The sequence below is a fragment of the Fibroporia radiculosa genome (genome assembly GCF_000313525.1).
Source record: "Fibroporia radiculosa TFFH 294 genomic supercontigs, scaffold274, whole genome shotgun sequence".
Lineage (NCBI taxonomy): Eukaryota > Fungi > Basidiomycota > Agaricomycetes > Polyporales > Fibroporiaceae > Fibroporia > Fibroporia radiculosa.
Window position 1 is genome coordinate 47,628 of NW_012133189.1, and position 20,118 is coordinate 67,745.

A 20,118-nucleotide genomic window follows, 5' to 3' on the forward strand; every position below is an offset into this window, starting at 1 on the left:
GGACAAGGACACTAAGATCCGCTGGGCATTACTACATCACTGCGTCTCGATCGCATAAGTTATCTGTACATTTATTAATTGTAAGCGGATGCTTGAAACGCGCTTTTCGAGCTTGACGGTGCCGGCCTGTCTGCATCCGTATGTTTGTGCACCGCACCGTCTCACGTTATACTATGTATGTGGCGTGACACTCTGGGATAGATTTTGCCGCCTAATGGAAGTACAGTAGCTGGAAATGTGTGTCTGCTACTTATGAGCGACATAATTTAATTGCTGCGGTGCAGTGCCTGGGACGAAGTGTGCTGCATAAGGCAACTCGGGTAAATACAGAGATCGATGAAAGCCTAAACTTTACCGCCATCCGTTGTCGAAAGCGTCGCGCTTGGGATTACGACTGGAATTGTTTTCAGAAGTTTGCAGCCGTCCTCATTGCGATCGTCGAGCGCGGGGTCGTGGGCAACGACGAACGTGCTCGTCAAGCATTAATACAGTCGGCTCGTGGACGTTGATAGCGGCAGCGGCTCATAAAAACCATCTTGCTCACAGCCACTTCGCACCCACCACCTTGTTCTGATTGCTGTTGTCATCAAATCCGCTGTTTACGTCCTCCGTCGTCAAAGGAAAACAATCGTTCAACTTTTGCCCTCAGTATCTCTTCGACCTCGTCCATGTCGACCTCCCAAGGAGCAGTGAATCAGAGGCCGTACCAACCGTCGTCGTCCAGTCGCCACTCCGCCTCCATCTCTGTCGAGTACCATCGTGCGAGTCGCCAGATCACTCAGGAATACGCCAACTTCATTGCCGACAACGAGGCCCAAGCTGCGGCAGCGGCCAGGTATCAGGACCCCTACACTCCTTCCAGGCAAGCGCCTGCCCCTCCGTCTGCGTCCAAGAGCGACGCAAGGGCCCGCAGCTCAGTCTATAAAACTCCTGGTCGCAAGCATAGCCTCCCAGCACCGAAGAGCGTCGACCGTGATCCCTTCGCCGCCACCAGCGGCAGTGCCTCCATGGCCACATCTCCCCCGCCAGCTCGTCCATCGCGAGCCAACACCGCCAATCTGAACGATATGTTCCCCACTCAACGCAATATCGTGAGCCAACGCCTGTCCGATCCTATCAGCCTGCCGCCCGACACTGTCTTTTACGTTGACGATCAGCAGCAGCATCCGCAGCAACTGCATCAGTCGCCGATTCAGCAACAGTCGCCGTCCGATGCGTACGATGCGGAGGGCTTCCAGCAATCACTCGGATACAATGCACCAAATGTGCCCAGTCCACCACAAGCCAACTTGTCAGGGACGACGCGGGGGCGGAGCGGGACGACGAGCACGAAATCGAGGAAGGGGGTCTTCAATTTCATGTCAGACTTGTTGAACAGCTCAAAGCGACCCGAGATCAGTACGCCGTACGATCCAGTACATCTCACGCATGTCGGTTTCAACTCATCCACTGGTGAGTTTACTGGTCTCCCGAAGGAGTGGCAGCAGCTCTTGCAAGACAGCGGTATCTCGAAGGTCGAGCAGGAGAAGAACCCGCAGGCAGTCATGGAGATCGTAAAATTCTACCAGGAAGGTCGTGGCGATACATCAGTCTGGGACAAGATGGGTAGCATAGCTGCACCTCCACCCGTGCTGGCGCCTCAGCCGAAGCAGTATGTCGATGATGGATTCCAGAGTCCAGTAAGCCGCTATTGCAGATTTCCTAGGGAAATATCTAATCGAACTGTAGCGGACTGCCCCTCCGCCTCCGAAAAAGTCTTCCGTTCCCCACTCATCCCAAGGCACACCCACCGCTCACCGTGCCGCACCGCGCCCTCCTGCACCACTTACCCCAGCCCTCGATCGCTCCACCTCACAACGTCTTCCCCTCTCGAAGCCACACAAATCTAGCGACCAACTGGCTCGTGCTAACACGACCAGAGACCGACGCTCGCCCGGGCCAGGTCAGCAGGCGCCTCTGCCGCCCGCATTCCAATCAAAGCCATCGAAATCGTCACCTGGGTCATCCACAACAGATCTTCAACTCAAAGCCTCGCCTTCGATGCAGGAGCGCACTCATGAAGTGCGCTCTGTTGCTGCCCAGCAGCCAAGTGCCGCCGCACAGAGCCTGCAGAAGGTTGCCGGCGCGACTCCCCGAAGAAGGGAGAAGAAGGACAAGGATAAGGAGAGCGACATCGTCAAGCGGCTACAGGCAATTTGTACGGACGCAGACCCTACGAGGTTATATCGGAATCTGGTCAAGATTGGTGCTGGGTGAGTTCATATGTTCTGCTGTATCCTCGCACGCGGTTTTGATAGACTGACGCGTGCTCTTAGCGCGTCTGGGGGTGTTTATACCGCGTACCAAGTGGGAACGAACCTTTCCGTTGCTATCAAGCAAATGGATCTCGACAAGCAGCCAAAGAAGGATCTCATAATTAACGAAATCCTCGTCATGCGTGCATCTCGGCACCCGAACATTGTCAATTATATAGATTCATTTCTACACAAGAATGAGCTGTGGGTCGTCATGGAGTATATGGAAGGTGGCTCCCTCACAGACGTCGTCACCGCGAACTTGATGACTGAGGGCCAGATCGCGGCTGTATCACGAGAAACGGCACAAGGTCTTGAACACTTGCATAGACACGGAGTTATTCACCGAGACATCAAGAGTGACAATGTCCTCTTGAGCATGACCGGTGATATTAAACTCAGTACGTATTTTGATGTCACACCTGGGTCATATCATTGACATGTCATGCAGCCGATTTTGGTTTCTGTGCTCAAATCTCTGATAACAACTCAAAGCGAACGACAATGGTGGGCACACCTTACTGGATGGCTCCAGAGGTTGTCACTCGTAAAGAGTATGGGCCAAAAGTAGACATTTGGAGCTTGGGAATTATGGCCATTGGTACGATATGTGACTGCAACCATCGGATTTCCATACTCACCCCCGTTTACTAGAAATGATTGAAGGTGAACCTCCGTACCTCAATCAAAATCCCCTCAAGGCCTTGTACCTCATCGCGACCAACGGAACGCCGACGATTGCCAACCCGGAGGCGTTATCGACTGTGTTCCGTGACTACCTTGCGAAGACGCTAGAAGTTGATGCTGAGAAGCGGCCCACAGCATCCGAAATCATACAGGTATGGTCCTCTTTAATAGTCTTTGCGCTCGACTTCTCACCACCATTTCTGTAGCACCCTTTCTTCAAGTTGTCTGAGCCCCTGCGGACGCTGGCGCCTCTCATCAAGGCTGCACGGGAGATTAACAAGAAATGAGGGCAAGAACACATGTACCATCCCCGTTTTTGGTTGTTATCAACATGTTATGTCGTGCATCGATCTACGTTCATTGTCCAGATAGTTATCATCACCCTGTTTTAGCTCCTCGTGGGTTCATGTGTCTGCTGTGCGGGAATGCTGTGGCTCATCGCGGCTCAATACTCGTAGCGTGGGGTTGTGTTGCTGGCGTTTGCGTCCAGTCTCATGGTTGTATCCATACATCGTGCCCCTCGTTTGTGGTTTATACCTGTGCTCAGTAATACCTGTCCTCCATCTTCATCTTAGTATGTAGGATGTATTCGCTCAAAGTTAGAAAAGAATTGGACGCAAGTGGCTACGATGATATCTTCAGATATACTTGGTAAGTTATTGTGTAAGTCGTCGTAGATGTAGTAAAGAAAGGATGATCGCGGAATTGATATCTGCAGATGTCTATTGTATGCTACAATTGTGAACGCTGGAAATAAATTACCGTGCTGGTTGTTGAATGCTCAATATAGATATCGTCTTAAAAGTGGGGACCCCATCCTACATAATTGTCGTTCTTTCAGCTCTAGCAGTGCATCAATGTGGTACAAAATCCCCACCGTGATACATTTGGGCAAGGTTGCCCAAATCTGTAGCTTCGGCAACGAGCTCGTTTACAACATACTCAACACTCAGCGTCTTGTCGAGCTTGCGATTGACTGCCGACAACGCCCGATCTGCTGCCTCGTCTGCTGTGCCACTGGCCATGTCGATTCCAATAGCAAGACGCATGGCCTCGCCGGTCAGCTGAACGCTTGTCTCATTTGAACCTTGCGCCCGTTTGACTTTGAGCTCACTCGCTGTCCTTAAGCAATGGTGAGCTGCTTGCCACGAGAAGTGTACAGAAATTGTCACTCAAACATACCATGAATGGAGTGGATCATACTTGAACACTTCTAGCACGGTCAGGATGAGTTCTGACTGATCGCGTAGGACGCGCAGAGTCTCTTCAGCGCATCTCTGAAATACACCTTGAGTTCCTGAGATGCCCAGTCCATCGACCATATCCGCGGTCAAACGGAATGGCACCCGTTCTGGGACAGGCAGCAGTTTTCCCTATAGCAAGAAACAGGTAAGTTATGGTTTGACAGGTATTTTGCCGACAGGTACTCTCCTGATCAAATGCTATTCCAAGGTCGATGTGAACAACTTCACCGGTGCTAGTGTCCATCAAGATGTTGGATGTATGCCTGTCGCCTAGCCCCAGGACATGTCCTACAATAGATGTGGTCGCAACGCTGCGGGCATACTTTAGACGCATTGCGAACCAAGACATTGGCGTTTTATGCTTTTCCATGAACCAATGCCGCATCACAGGCTTAAATTTCTTGCGAATTTCGGTAAAGAGCGTCAATAAGGGGCCGCGTTCGTGATTGCATTCCACATGTTTCTTAGAGAGTTGTTTTCCAACTTCGCCAGGAGATATATCTGTTGGCCGATAGCTGCCATGCGCGAAGTAAGTGAGTTTAGAGAATGATACAAATCTAAAATTCCCACCGAACGTGAGCACCACTAAGCCAGTGGTTTAGTGGTGACGTGTTTTGTACAAATTCGAGCACTCCTGCTTGGGAAGCCAGAGGAATGACCTTGTAGTCTCTGATGCTGAGTGTTCGTCTCTTAGTCTGGCGATCGAGATGAAGAACAACATTGACGAGATGGAATACTTGCTCCATAACAGCATCTTGTCGGAGATCGTCTCCGCCCTCTCCTTTGAACTGTACTGATGACATTAGCATGTAGTCCGTTTGTGCCAGAGAGAATGCTCGCCAGCTGCTTGTACGTCTCTCCATCGCTTCCACGACATGTTGTGATTTTCGGCAGATTCACTCCTCCGGCCGTTGTGTAAACAGGCTCATAAAAGCTAATCCATATACAATCTGCGTACCGTGTACTGGGGTCAACCGGTGTAAAAGCTGTAACAACTGGCACGGAGATGTTCTGTATTGAGCGTATACGGAGATCATCTGGAATTTGGAGTGGACTTTTAGAATTGCGCTGAAAACGATCTTTTATGGGATATTTGGCCCATTCTAACGAGGCGTCGCAGACAAGCTCTATGTCCAACACGCGTTTCTGGCAACTCATATCGCCTCGCAACCGGTCAAAAAGCTCCACAGCAGCAGCAACTCGGTCTGCCTGTGCTGATTGCGATTCTAGCCTTCCCGATTGTCTTCTGGATAACGCCTGTCCCGAGGGATGCTCGCCTCTTAGACAGTATACCTGATACAAACTGTGGAAGGGATGTTCACGGCACATCCGGCCAAATAACTTTTGAAGTAAATCCTGGTTCACTGTAATTTGTCCAGGAGACGTTCTTGACAACCGAGCGGCAAGTTGATGGGCAAGGAACACAAATTTATGGGAAGGTACACGATCCAGCGCGACCCCAAAGCCCAGGGCAGGATCCGGTTTGTCGAAGACCGAGAGCCACAAAGAACATAGCCGAATAACAGAATCGTTGTCGAATGTGTCAGAGGCGAGTAAGCAGCGAGAATACATATCTACAGCACGAGCCAAAAAAGAATCTCTAGACCGAGTATGATCTGTAAAATGGGCTCGATCCTGTCTTAATACTGCCTTGGCCTTTTCAAGTAGCCTGACAAGATCCACATGTTCTTTTGTGCCAGGCTGTGTTCGTTGGATTTGATGTTGTCTTTGCTTGATCTCTTCGGTCTTCCGGTCGACGTAGACCCTCCACCGCAACGCGTCGGGGGAGTTCGCAATGATATGATACTGGCGTTCAGCAAAAATTGCATATTGGTGGAAAATAACGGCTTGCTCGGACAACAGTACTGCGGGCGATTGGCTTTCATGTTGGGCCAAAATGAGAATTGCGGGATCAAAGCATTGACTCATGATTTCACTTGGCTTCCGTAGAGAAGCTTCAGCTGACCAAGTACCCTGGTCAAATTGTAAGATTCAATATCACATAATAAGCATCAGTGCTTACTAAACGTGCTAGTAAAAGAGCAGTCTGGATGCTATCCTGTGAGTTGTCCAGTGAAAACCTAGATTGAATGTCGGAAGAGAGCTCGCTCAGGGATTGAACGGCTAACTTTGGCTCCTTCATAAGCCACAAAACGTTAGCAAATTCGAGGGAAACATCTAACGGTATGCTCTGCTCTAGGCTCTGCGCTTTTGAGATAGCGTTTAAAGCAATCTGCGAGGAAACAGCATGACGAGCAGCCTCTGATAGGCAGGTCAAACATTTTCTTTCGAGGTCAAGCAGATCCCGGCATAATGGAGACAACAAATTGCCAATCTGTTCGCGCTGCTCCTTCTGCCTTGCGGACCGTACAAGCGCTATACGAGTGGCCAGGATCGCTTCTGTATTGCGAAATCTAGTGCACAATTCAGCTATGTATAATAAGCCGTAAATCTATCTGCTCACTCGAAATCTCGGTCTATACGGATGAAATCGTCCCATTTTTTATCGCCTGCCTTGAGGTCAGACTTCACGTAATGTAGGGCTTCTGCTCTCCAGAATCGGACTTGGCTCAAGCACATAATATTCTGGAGGACTTGGTGAACTTCAGCTAAATTTTCGTCCCCTAAATGTCGCAAATGCATCAACTCGTCTGTCAGCGCTTTGTGGACAACTTGATCGATCGTATGCGGGTTTCGTTCCTTATACACGGATCTAAGCGCAAGGTATAACGAAGCGCCTTGAGAATGTCCATCCAACGGCTCCGGAAGATCCCAGGTCTGCGTGCGCCAGCCAAGATGGTATACCATTGCGTTCGGACTTGTGCTTTCTTCGGAGTTCTCGGAGAGCATCCCCAAAGAAGTCATCGCAAGGTGATCAAATCCAAAGGAATGTAACGCTTCCACTACACCACGTGCGTTGTTCGTATCGCTAGTACAGGCTTCGAGTGCCGCACCGTGAAAGCGGAAAGCCTTGTCCCATTGTTGTTCGTGATGTAGCCGTCTGATGAGAAACCTTCTCAGATCGTGAGTTTGAATACCGTAAAACCCATCTGGCTCGTCAATGTGACTATAAATTTCGAACAGGATCTCTTCGGTGACATTGGCATTAGGGGATGTCGTATCGCTGTATTCTGCTGCCAACTCGAGAAGCAATAAGGCAGTGGTGTATGCCCCACATTTGATTGCGTTCAAGCTTACAAGAGTATAGTCGACGCGAAGCCAACTATCGTGAGCCAGTGCGTCCTTACTACCAGCTGGCCTAAAGAAGCGCAGGTGCAATACGATATCGACTAGGACTCGCAAGCATGATATATGAGCCAAGTCATGAGCTAGGATAGACGCAAGATATTGTGATAGATGTTCGCGAATTGGACACGAATTTTGAAGTACACCAGAGCCCTCAGAGCGTTCAATGGCTAAGATGGCCTGCACTAGAACTGGGAGAACTTGTTCTGCAAAGTGGATGTCACTCCGGAGAATGGGGACTAGGGCAGCATAGAACGGGTCATGATTACTCAAAGAATCACACAGCAGTGTAGCAAACTGTGGTACCCAGTCAGAAAAATGTTCGGAAAGCTCCAGGAAACGAACTGAGGCCAATTCTTCGTACAGGTTGACTGCTGGTCTCGGTGTAGACGATCTTGAGTATAGCTGCAGATAGTGTAGATCCCCTCTGTAACCATGTAGCCATGATCGAGAATTATCCAGTGCATGAGTCGACATCAGCGTTCGCAATGTGCAATACGCAACATGGATCCTATCGATGATAGTAGCATCGAGCATTGTCAGCAAGCTGAAAGTGATAGCATGGTACGCGGCGTTCGAACGATCGCTTGGCTCTTTCTTCATCGACAGTTTACGATGCATGACTCGTGCGTTTTGTAGGGAGTGGCGTTCGTGGACGACTCCAAAGCTATCGACTTGTCCGTGGTTGCGAATCAGGAGTGATGCAAATGCGTCAATATCGTCATCAACCAACTGAGCTGCTGGTGGAATGCATTCCTTCAGACGCCAAAAGTCTGATTGCATGAATGCTCCATCATCGTGTTTGCTGCTATGTTCGTTCGATGTAAGATCACGAAGGCGCCGAACCAGACGAAACTTGTTTGATGAAATGCGATGATCTCCAAGGACAGAAGATAGCTCATGCAGATTCATTGCGTCCCGATACATTTGCAACATCGGTGGCAGCTCTTGTGGCCAAGCAGCAAGAGCTTGAACGATTTGAGATTTGAGCACGCCGTTGCTTTCGCATAAGGCCGATGCCTGTTCTTCGATCCACTGCAAAATATCGCGCCCTATAGCTACCAAAGACAAATTCTGGGATTCCTGAAAATACATATGAGCGAGACAGCTAACACGAATGAAGATATCTGGAACGTTGGTGTCCTTCGCAGCGTGCGCGCTGTATAAGCCGAAACACCATTCCAATATAGATTGCGAAGCGCGGGCAAGGTCTGGTTGGGCCAACAAGCTTGCTGCCATGTTTCCAATCGTTCTGAGAAGCGTATAATCCCTAAAATGAAGGTGGTTTGCAGCTACCCAAAGGGTAATCCCGTTCAAGAGCCTCATTTGTTCGTTGAGAACGGATGAGCATTCGATGTCGGCAAAAAGTTGGTGCAAGATATGGTAGGTGATGGCGGCTACATCGATGTTCGGGACCCGTGTCATCAGCCATTTTAAAGACTCCAGGACTGTCTGAGTACAATAGCATGGGAGATTTGGTTCATGGGACGCGAATGAGTTTGCCAAACGGTAACGGCTGAGATGATGAAAGGTTCGGATAGAATCGTCTTGGTAGCCTGCTACTGACAGACCGTAGACAATAGGTCCATCCGGGCTCACGTCCTGGTCGCCAAGCGTACGAAGAATGGCAGCGAAGATGGCGTCCGCATTCTGATTCAGTAGAGCTTCGAAGTCACCCTGATCACCAATATCCCTTGTTACGGCTTTCAGTACATCTTCCAAGTCTTGCATCGAATCTTCCGAGTCGGAATGCTCCTCCGTCCAAATAACAATTTGGTATCCAACAATATCAGAAAAACAAGCGCGAATGCCCTCCGATTTGGATAATTGGACTGCTCTGCAATGGTTAACAAATAACTTCTCTCCGTGTGCTTTCTCGTCTCGTGTGCCATGCGCAATTAGGTTCGTTGGCGTGAAAGCACGGAACGAAGCCTCAGCACACTGTCTCTTGTCTTGGTAACCCAATAGGTGAGCTGGAAAACTCAGGAAATCGTAGCCACCCTGGCGTATTGAAAAGGCGAGTTGAGATGCATAGGCTTCAAATAATCCGGATAAGTGAGGTAGGCCTAATCTTCCTGCAGCACCTGTTAAGACGGATTCTATATGCTTTGTGTACAGCGGCGTGTGCAGACAGGTCTCCAGAAGATGCCAGTAGGGTCCACGTCGCACGGCAGAGCTTACGATAATGATATTGCCAAGGCAGAGCAGACGAGTTAGCATGTGCTCATAGCTGAACCAGCGCATCAATACGGTGTCTCGATACAAGCAATGACGCTCACTTCTCCAATGTTACGGTGAGATGTTTTTTGATCGTAGCATACAGCGTAGACGGATTCTGAGAGAGCTTACGAGCAAAGCGGAGTAGGCGCGCGTTGGCGACGGCGGCACGAAACCTAACCCGAATATCCACGTCGGCTCCCAACTTCGGGAGTAAAGCGGATGGTAAAAGCCCTTTAATGTCAGAGTCATCGTCGTGTCGCTCTTTCCAATGCTCACTATCATCATCATCCAAGATGGCAACCGCATCGTGATGTGCATCGTACTTCATGAACATGTTCTGCTCAGGATCATGCGCTAGATAGTCGTCAATGAAGCGGACCAGAAGATCTCGGATCCTCCACGAAGGCACTTGCTTCTTGTCCAGCATCTCGCAAAACCATTCCCATAGCTCTCGGATTTGTGTACCAATAGGACCTGAAGCCACCGCCGCTTGCAGCCACACATTGCGGGTAGAGTTGAGGAAGTGAACAACCATCAACTGCAATCGTTCACTCTTCGAGAAATCATACCGCTGAAGGAGGTCTCCAAATCTGTCTAAAAATTTGTGCATATTAGAGGCGCTGAGAGCCAACGTGCCTTCGCGTACGTTGTCGAAGAAAGCTGGAGCCATGAAGAAAAATCGATCATCTGGACAGCTGAGAACCATGTCTGCAAGATCTTTGTCTCGTGTGGGCTCTCCCGAAGTCGATTGTAGAATTGGGATTACGGTGAGCGCAGTCATACAGATATCGACTGTGAGGCGGCTTAAGGATACGCCTCTTACTCCTTGCTGGGTCGGAATGGATGATACGAGAGTTTGACTCGTTCTGACCGGTCCAAAGTCATCCTTTTCGTCAACTTCCATTGCATCAAGAGATTCATCACCATCAACATCGCCTACCACAATTCGAAGGACTCGTCGTAATGCTGCTGTCAATTCAGCAAAGACATCTTGGACCTGGAACTTTGTTATTTGCTTATTGCACAACAATGGTAAAACACTGACGTCTACACTTTGGAAGATCAGACGTTGAATATCACGGCGCATTGCAGCCGCCTGCAGCGCTGAGCAGTCGACAGCTGGCCTGATGTCTCTCAATACTCTTTGTCTGACGCCACTGCTCTCGTCAGGAAGCACCAAAGTCTCCCAGGTGGTAACATCTCCATGGCGGCTGTCAACGAGCACCAAAGGCTCTAGTCCGGCAAGAATCAATGTTCTTTCCTCAAGCGTCCATCGCTTCGCCGAGATGAGAGGAACTGTGGCTTCAATAAGTCTGCACGCGGCTTGTATTGTGCGCCTATTGGATCGTATTCCATTCGAAATCAAGGTGGCCTCGAAAGAGAGGGCAAGAAGTGATATATCAAGTGATGATCTAACCTTCTCCGCTGTCACTGAGCCTGATGTCTCCTTATGGCTGTCCCCACCGGATATCAACTCCTCCATATTTTTCATGAGGAAAGCGGATATTCGACGCTCCCGGCCGCGTGGCAGCATCAAGTCCTGGGTATCTGAACTACCAGCTAGAGTCCCAGCACCGCTGTCGATAGCCGTTGCTTGCGGTAAATGACTGTCGTTTGTTGGGGTACCTTTCCGAAGGGGAGGTAGTCGTGAATGCAAGAAAAAGTCCCGAATGACAGCTGTCTGGTGGTGCTCAACCAGCGCCTCTACGACTGAGCATTCGGGCAATTGCATGGCATATATGAGACCACTTCTCCGCGATAGTGAGCAGATGCCTTCTAGTAACATTAGGATATCTCCAGGAGTGTGGAGTGGCATTCTAAGCCTCTTTACGGGTTGCACCCTCCAAGAATCTATCAGCCATGTGAGCGCTTTCTCCTCCAGCTGCATCCTGTACAATCGCACGTCTTGACTTGCGACACGAAGAGATAAGACAAGAAAAGAGCAGACCGAATCACAGGGAAATGCAGGACCCTGGACATCAAGATCCTTGGCAAAGGTTTCAATTTCGGCTAGAACACGGTGGGACGTCAAGAGGGTTTCGGCATGACAGAGAAGGACATATGCAGTATGACAAGCAGCGCGGCTAACAGCTGGGACGTTGGTACGGCGCATTGAATGGGCCCACACGTTGTCCCAGGTGGTAGTACTAAATGGAAGGGAGGGAGATACACAGTTAGACGACGGATTTCTGGGGCAAGTGACATCGGCATGTGCGATGGCAGCGAGACAGAGGAATACCCAGGACTGCACAATACCATCCTCGAAGGACACAAATTGGAGCAAGACTGAGACCACTTCTTGCCTCAGACCTTGATGTAAGATTGCCCAGTGCCTGTGAATAACGAATAATAGGACCTGCAGATGATATGTCCGTATATGTGACGTGAGTTTGAGTCGAATCGCTTCCAGGAGGCTGGTAATTGGATTTTCGAGCTTAGGACGTTTGCCCCTGCCACTGCTAGAACCTGTAGAGTGCGCAAATTCTACCAGGTGATACAGCTGGAGGGTGATCTGAGTACGCAAAGATTAAGATAATGGTGATTAAGTCCTCACCTTCTCGATACAATCTGCTTGTAACTCAAGCATAACCCAAGCTAGTGCTTGATTGGCGTCAAAATCCCATCCGTAACGTACTGTCGGTGCAACGAAAGCCCAATGCTCGTTTTCATCGCCTGTGTGTACAAGTTGAAGTCGCAGTGAATCCAAAGAGAGTCCGTTGACGCCCCAGCGGTTCTCGGCTTCGCTATTGAGTAGCTGCCATAGCTTAATGACACCATCTCCGAAGTCCACATGAGAAAACTCCTCGTTTTCTGCCCAATCCTCAACGAAGTAAGGGAAAAGCGTGCGCAGTACGACGACCAAGTCCTGCTTCATCCTCTGATTCTTCGTACCCCACATGCCAAGTAGCCCATCCCACGCATCTTTGGCAAATCTACTTATTCCCGCGCGAGCATTCAGCGCCGCATGGGAAAGAGCAGCGGACAGGGCAAGTAGATAATCGTGGTGCAGCGAGGAGTCGCCCGGATACACGCGAATAAAACGTGCTAGACGGTCAAAGAGGGCTGCGCACAGATATGTGTGATTGGACGAAAGAAGTGGTGCAGAGGAAGAGCGTAACAAAAGAGCCAAAATAGACATGCATTCGATCTGCTCCAATGTCACTGGCTGCGACCTTGGTGCGGGACTGCCAGTGAAAATTCCACCGCGCCATCCTTTTGGATCGGGACTTCGATGCTTGCGCTTTCTTTGAGAAATAGTAGTGGAAGTGGATGGCGTACCCAAGTCCTCGTCAGCTTCGTCCATAAACATTTCTACGTCTGTTCCGGTGGCCACACTAGCCTCCGTCTCGTCATTGGGATCATCCACATCCTCGTCTAAACGCCTCCTAATCGGATCCCCAAGAACCACATTCAATCCCAATTCCAATATTCTCACCCATAGTTCCTCCCGAAGATGTTCCATGTGTGGCGTCCAACCCAATATGCAACGAAGGGCCTTGATGTAATCTAAGGCAAGTGGTGCAAAAAGCCGACCTTTATGAATCATTGTCTGCAATAGATGTAGATAGAGCGACTTGAGGACCTTGTTATTCATCCGTGCGACGGAGCGTTCCACCAGCCACCGAACAGCCGAGGCTGCATCGCCAAGTCTCCGCATCACCACAACAGACTCGCCTTTTTTTATGTATGCGGCCCGCTCCGTACCTACTGCCGTGAATAAAGCCTGAAATACAGCGAGCCAGGCGCGTCCATCCCCGGTGGCATCGAGATTCAGTACGGCACTATCGCTCGCAAAAGTTGTACGGAGCGCTGCGAGGCCTTCCTGGCGTTCCTTGACCTTTTCGCTCTTCAGGTGCTCCAAGACATTTTTAAGACTGGTGCCACTGCTAGCGGTTCCGCGTCGAGGAGGCATAGGAGGGAGTACTGTATGTAAGCAATCTGCAGTCGCGATGTCTGGTGCAAAGGCGCCTGGTACTTATGTAATCTCGTGACTATAAAAGTCGCGTATTTTCTCTCAGGTCCTCTGTTCGTTTTCTCCGCTCCTACCAGGAGCCAGATCGCCTCTTGACTTCTGCTCATTGATCCATTAAACTGTATGCTACGTTGATTGCCACCCTTTTCAATGTGAAGTACTCTTTTATGTCTCCATTTTTCTGTGTAATTTCTCTTGTCTTCATTTTTTTTCTTACGGCGTCTTTCTGCCCGAGCAGTTATTATGTGCATCCACTCTGCATCGGTTCTGGTGAAGCGCCGAGATTGAACAACGTACGTCTGTCTAATCAACAGATCTACGGGTGACTTCAGATTGAGAACTTCATTATCAATGAAGTGTTTCATGGATTGTGATCACTGTACATTGCTCTCGCGAATCTAGTTTTATGTCTCTCGAGTTGTTTTGATAGGCTATGTACGGTCGTATGATTTACCTGCGCACGTACATAGCACTCAGTGCTACTGATAAATGCTGATATATGACGAACAAATGACCTAAGTCAAGTTGTGGTGTTTGTGTCGTTCTTCTGACTGTCAACAATAATTCATTTCGCACCTCAGCGCCCTATGTCTCAAAATCTCATCACCTTCGTTTAGGATGGCGGCTCCCCAGCCTCGTGACAATGGCAACGTTGACAACGTTACTCGTGTACTAGCACTATGCAGATTGCAAAGCAAGGGGGAGTTGAAACGTTAATTTGTTGGCACAGGAGCGCGTCCAACCGGATCCAACCGTCGCTTTAGTCACTCACCGTGGGCAATTGACGAAGGTCGAACATGCGTCGGAGACTGGCCGCGAGAGATCGCATTGTCCTGCAATATCAAATGTTCGAGCTCAGAAAATCGAGTGAAAAATGCGATCTCTTTTGACGCATGTTACGCACATGCTCGACGCGAACTCGACGGGACACCGCGTTTTACCCACGATAGGCTCGTACCCAGCCGTTTCGGTTTAAAATTCCGTCAGTCTCCGCACCTCTGGATACCGAAACCGAGATCCTTTTTTAAACACCGCTCCTCCCGAAAAGGCAGATTTCAAATGCGTTCGAATGACTAGTTTTACGAGTCTACGCATCCGAACGGCGGTGGCTGAGCACTGTGGTCCGGGCCCAGTGACGTCGGTGTGTCCACTCCGGACCCCGCGGCCACTCGGACCATGCTTGCGCTCCTTTGGAGACCATCCGTGACCATCTTCTGAATCTCCATAACGTCGGGTGGACGTGACCGCTCAGTTCCGCAGCTATATATTGCGTTAACAACGATAGGGTAGCTATTCATCACTCTTCGTCTTAACCCAACAACCTCTCACGACTCACGATTTACGCTCGCCATGCTCACGAATATACCGCCCCACATGTCGCCTGCTATGTTCATGCCCTCAGCACCCCTGCATACCCAAACAAACGATACCCCTTTCCCTCATACCGATGACGAGACATTAAAATTACCAAAGGAGGCGACGGTGTGTGAAGTTCCGATTGCCCGTGCAGTGCGCAGGAAGAAGAGCTCTCTTGATCTGCATGATATATATCTCCACGGGGAGCTGTCGTACGCAACAAACCGCATGTCGAGCTTGTAGTTCCTGTTGATCATCGATTGTTGTCCCCTCTGTGTAAGCGAACATCCACAGTTTTTGTTCAATTAGCCTGCTGATGCCCTTCCTAGCCACGATCCTGTCTTGCGCCTTTTTATGGACCTTACGATCACATACCACAAATTATGTAGAGGTTCAAGATCTCGAAGTACGCGCCGCGGCGAATATATATTAGGCAATTGCCCTGGGACACTGTGTTGTGTCGCTAGGACTCACATAGTATATGTAAATCAGCACTCAACTATGGAAATTACATTTACAAGGATATAATAGTTTTAATCTTCGAAAAGTGGCCTGAACGCCTGGATGAAATGAGAATGTGAAATTCTTTTACGCGTTTCATCAGGTATACGGCACGCACCTTCGGCCCTCCACTACGCTGTGTCGGACCCATCTCCATTTCATCGTAAATATCCAGGCTAGTCTCCCTTTCACACCTGTCCTGGTCGCGCTCGCCATTCGCCACACCAAAGTTGACATCCTCAGCATCTCCTTCAAGCATGGCCGTAAGTTCCTCCGCTGTCATGTGCTCGATGCCTAGCCCTGACTCTCGGATCGCCTGTTCATCTGCTTGTGACAGTTGCGTTCCTGGGAGAAACAGGGGTTCCCGCAGGACGCGACGTTCATGGATACTCACATTCTCCTCTGACGGCTGTGAGCTGGGCAAAAATAGAGGTTCGGTCTTGCGCGGATGTGACGGAGGTGGGAAAAGCGCTTCGGATAGGCTTACAAATGCTTCTCGAGGGGCCGACATTGCAAGCGGGGGTGGTAGTGACGGCGGAGGCATCGTCCCGCGCGAGGATCGGGGAAGTGACATGGGCATTTCGCTGTGCGACTCTCCTTCATTCGAAGACTGGTCGGTCGTCACTACAATTCGTGCGGGCTTCCTGGATTGAAGAGCTGGTCGCAATCTCTCAACATCCCGGGAGTCCATACCCGCGCTTGAAGTATCCTCATTGGGGGTGGACGCAGTCTCTTCCTCACGTGTCCGCTTTTTGCCTTTCGCATGAGCGTGAAGAGTAGTCTTCGAGCGAGAAGAATGTTCATTGCTCTTCGCACTTGACGTTTCGTCCCTAGCAACGTGCAGACTTGTGGATATGACGAAAAGCGTTTCCAGCGAATCACTATCAAGCATAATGAATAGTGGTGCAGACGGATCCGTAAAGCTGATATCAAGAGTAAGCGAAGATGCCTCAGCATACGCAATCGTTGCCTACATGCGGGGTGTTCCTGCTAAGTTGGAAAACAAGGAGGCGTATACGGAAATCACTTACGTTGAACTCTCGGAGGTGGAATGCAATAGTAGTTGGTAGGTCGCAGATGTCGTAGTTGTCAAATTCATCTTTGCTAATCGTCAACTCAGTCGATAATTGAACTTTGCCTACGTCGAGTTAAGACCGTTCGATCCATACGGGATTCAGATACTGACCCTTTCCATCTATAGAGTTTTCCAGACTCTTCACCTGGACGTCACGATGATTAAACCTCCAAACGAGTTGTGGATCACTCTTGCTGCCACGAGAAGACGGAAAATGTTCGACAATGTCCCGCAGGGCTTGAGGTCCAATCCTCAGGCGGGATTGAATGAAGGTTTCAGGTACACTTGGTGCGAGCAGCGAAGTTGGGATGAGCAGTGAGAGACGATGAGTCTTTATAACACCTGAAAGGGCGTATTAGCAAATCCGTCATCTGCAGCCACCGACAGGTAGCACGAAGGAAGATGCGCAACCAAATTACCGTGTTTACAATGGAGACGCACAGTCAGCTTGCTCTCCAGCGAGTCCACGTCGTCGTCATTTGCGACGTCCTGTAGCCTCTGATCTCCCGTACTAATGTACATCTCGCATTTTTCTACGGATTTCTCCACGGCCCTATGTTTCAAAATAGGCAGAAGTGTCTGCACGATATCAGACATGATATACTTCATATTCTGGCAAGTCGGCAAAACATACCTTCGTGAGTAATTGCCCCATCACTGAGGGAGTCTCCTCAGCATCCTCGCCAGTCGACGCTTCGACTGCTGGATTCCCAACTTTGAGTCTGCTGAAGAACTGTCTCTTATACTGAAACCGACAGTACGCGGACTTGGATGAATTTGTAGTAGATAGAGAAAGCAAATCTGGTGTAGCGTATATAATGAGATCCTCTCCATATCTCGACAGACATGTCAATGCCCTAGTGAATTCTAAATTAAGCTATTGGTATGAGCATTGTAAAACGCTCCTTCGGTGATAGCTCACGTCGCAGTGATGAAGAGTCTAATGTTGCCTGCATGTATGACAATTCAGTACGCGGCGGTTCAGGGTATAAGCAGCTTTGAACTGAAGGACGCAGATTTGAATGCACACGATGGAGAACCGACTCGACTCAAGGGACAATCATTGACTTTCAAGTTTCAAGTCGTCCTGTGACAAATCTTGTGACTCTCGAGCCCTCCATACGCGTGACTCCACGCGTGAGCTATATGTCACACTGCGAATAGAACATCCTCGGATTGGGTCCTTTGCCAAGTGGCAATTGAACAGTTGTTGTTCTAAGTATGTCCATGGCATGCAAAGTGCGAAATGTGGACGTTGTAATCTAGAGATTAACACATAGGTGAGGTAACAGAGAGGACTCCGGAAGGTATTCAAGCTTATTGATCCCCAACTTTAGTAGTACGAGCCGGTGATATCATAGTACGGTTTGCACGAAATGCCACACACGGGATCAATAAGTATTCCGAACCAATAGCACCGGGACCAATATAGATCACTGAGGCTCCCGGGCCCAAAATTCTGAATCCCAGGGCTCCCATAATGGATGTGCGTACCTTGTCCAGTGACATCCGAGTCTCGGGTATGACCATCGAGGGAACCTGTGAGACGTCTCCGTAGGTTTCGTATGCTACCGTCTCAAATACATGGATCTATACTTCTTGTATGTCGACCATGTATCAAATGTCCACAATATGTTGGTTTGCATTGCAGAGACCTACGCTAGACGATAATCCCGCAGCCAACAAGTGAAAGGAGGTGCCAAATGCACTGCGTTGGGGCTGTATGGTCAATTTCGCAACTCCACTCATATCAGATACGCTGCACAGTCCGCGGGCGAAATGGGCTCTTTTCCAAAACTTCGACTAGTAAGACTGACCACTGTAGGGCCCTCAAACACCACATGAGTCAAAATGGCAGCATTGTCAATTTTTGTAGGGAGTGAGCATACAAAGATCTGGCAAGGAAACAGGATGAAGGTTTTGATGGTATGCTATGAAGCAGCGTTGCAGCTCGGAGAGCAATAAAACAATCAACTGTGGGAGTGTCGATTCTCTGGGTCTTGGCATAGATCTACAGAGATGGAAGTATCAGAATTGCGAACGTATTTTCCGGAGGCTGCTTGAAGTTGACCATCACCAACACGTGAAGCTTAAGGGCGTGTCCCCTGAACAGCTTGATTGACATGGAGAATCTTTGTATGCAGCTTGAGTCGAATATCAGTGTTAATTGTTCAAGTTCAGGAGCGCAAAATCGAAGTTGGTAGGGATTGTCAACATAGAGGTCTTCGCAGAATAGCTCTCAGAGATGAAAATTGAACGACGATCGTTCAAGGGCAATCGGTGAGTGCGCTGTGATATGCATTGGGAGACAACTAGCGCGTTGTTGCGACATGTCTTGACATTCAAGCCTACTACCATCAACGTTGGTCCAAAGGAGGGCAGTGGCCAAAGATACATTCCCCCAATAGTGGCATACATGGTTGACGGTGACAACGCCCTTCCTTCTCGCTAGGTTCGATGCCCAGAGACGGACTGGATAGGGGGCACCAAAAGTTAGAGGAGACTGAGAAAGATCTCGGACAGTAGCTCCAGAGGAATCTGGTTGATAGTTGTACCGATGCTGTCCTCGTGTCGAGTTGCGGAAAGACCAGCTGTGGTAAATTCTCTAGATCTAGTAGCTGTAAGGAGCCACGAATCGTGTTCAATTTTAGCATCTTTTTTAATGGTAAGAGTGCCATCTGGAACATACAGGGTCAGAGCTGTGAAATTTGGGAATGTGAGGTAGAACTACTCGTCAAAAATTCAACTAACGCACTTCATGGAAGGTGGTTCCTCCAGTACTAGATTAGACATGTCCGCCTCTATCAACTTCATCGCAGTTGCCTTCGCTGTTACCTGTGGGCTATCGAGACTCGACAGCCATAGTGATATATGTAGTCACGTACTAAACCGGAGGGCAAGACCCATGCGAATCGGAGACACTGGACCATCCTGGAAGTTAGTGCCGCCAAAATGTCGCCTGGGTTAGATGAATCCTCAACCGCTCACTGGGTTGTGGATGGTGCGTATCTATCCTAAATTAAAATCCCCCGAGTGGCTACTCACCACTACTATCAACTTAGTCTTCCCGGGCGGGTAGCCTCTTCAATAGAGACGTTTGGGGATTAGAAGATCTCTATAGACTGCCGACTCAAACCGACAAGCAACCGCACTTACCGTAGATCAGATCCAGGACAGCTATAGATATATTGAAAATATCACCTATAATTTTCATGTCATTCGCAGCGACATTCTACCACAGGTATACTGAGAAGGTTCCACGGGCTGTAATGGCTCCATACGCAACGAGATAACTTCACACCCTAAGAGGTATGCACTTGAGAGCCCGAAGTGAAACTGAACACATGAGACTGCAGAGTCCTTGAGTAAATCAAGACAGGAGTGAAATACCTGCCATGGAGACTCGTCGAGATATCGGCTACACCTTAGCTGTAGCCGGCACGCTATTCCCGCTTGGTGCCAGGAGCATCACTGCCTCCGCGGCCTGCAACCACGGAATAACTTGATCAGCGTTCTATAATA

General features: G+C 49.4%; 3 protein-coding genes across 3 annotated transcripts; 1 reads left to right on the forward strand and 2 right to left on the reverse strand.

Moving 5' to 3' along the window:
* Positions 1-668: 668 nt before the first annotated feature.
* FIBRA_00611 (uncharacterized protein) lies at positions 669-3,268 on the forward strand (the record flags this gene model as incomplete). The annotated part of the gene is made up of 6 exons (XM_012322502.1): positions 669-1,679; positions 1,729-2,252; positions 2,316-2,695; positions 2,746-2,895; positions 2,949-3,133; positions 3,188-3,268. The coding sequence occupies 6 exons, from the start codon at positions 669-671 to the stop codon at positions 3,266-3,268; spliced, it is 2,331 nt and encodes a 776-aa protein (XP_012177892.1).
* Positions 3,269-3,835: 567 nt separating this feature from the next.
* Positions 3,836-13,604, reverse strand: FIBRA_00612 (uncharacterized protein; the record flags this gene model as incomplete). Its single annotated transcript, XM_012322503.1, has 9 exons — positions 3,836-4,103; positions 4,164-4,354; positions 4,518-4,740; positions 4,796-5,013; positions 5,519-6,199; positions 6,249-6,639; positions 6,690-9,701; positions 9,751-12,191; positions 12,246-13,604. 9 exons carry the CDS (start codon positions 13,602-13,604, stop codon positions 3,836-3,838), a joined length of 8,784 nt encoding a protein of 2,927 aa, XP_012177893.1.
* A 1,949-nt stretch (positions 13,605-15,553) lies between these two features.
* FIBRA_00613 (uncharacterized protein) lies at positions 15,554-18,126 on the reverse strand (the record flags this gene model as incomplete). Its single annotated transcript, XM_012322504.1, has 8 exons — positions 15,554-15,580; positions 15,640-16,491; positions 16,553-16,659; positions 16,708-16,938; positions 17,016-17,175; positions 17,231-17,463; positions 17,519-17,546; positions 18,091-18,126. The coding sequence occupies 8 exons, from the start codon at positions 18,124-18,126 to the stop codon at positions 15,554-15,556; spliced, it is 1,674 nt and encodes a 557-aa protein (XP_012177894.1).
* Positions 18,127-20,118: the final 1,992 nt, after the last annotated feature.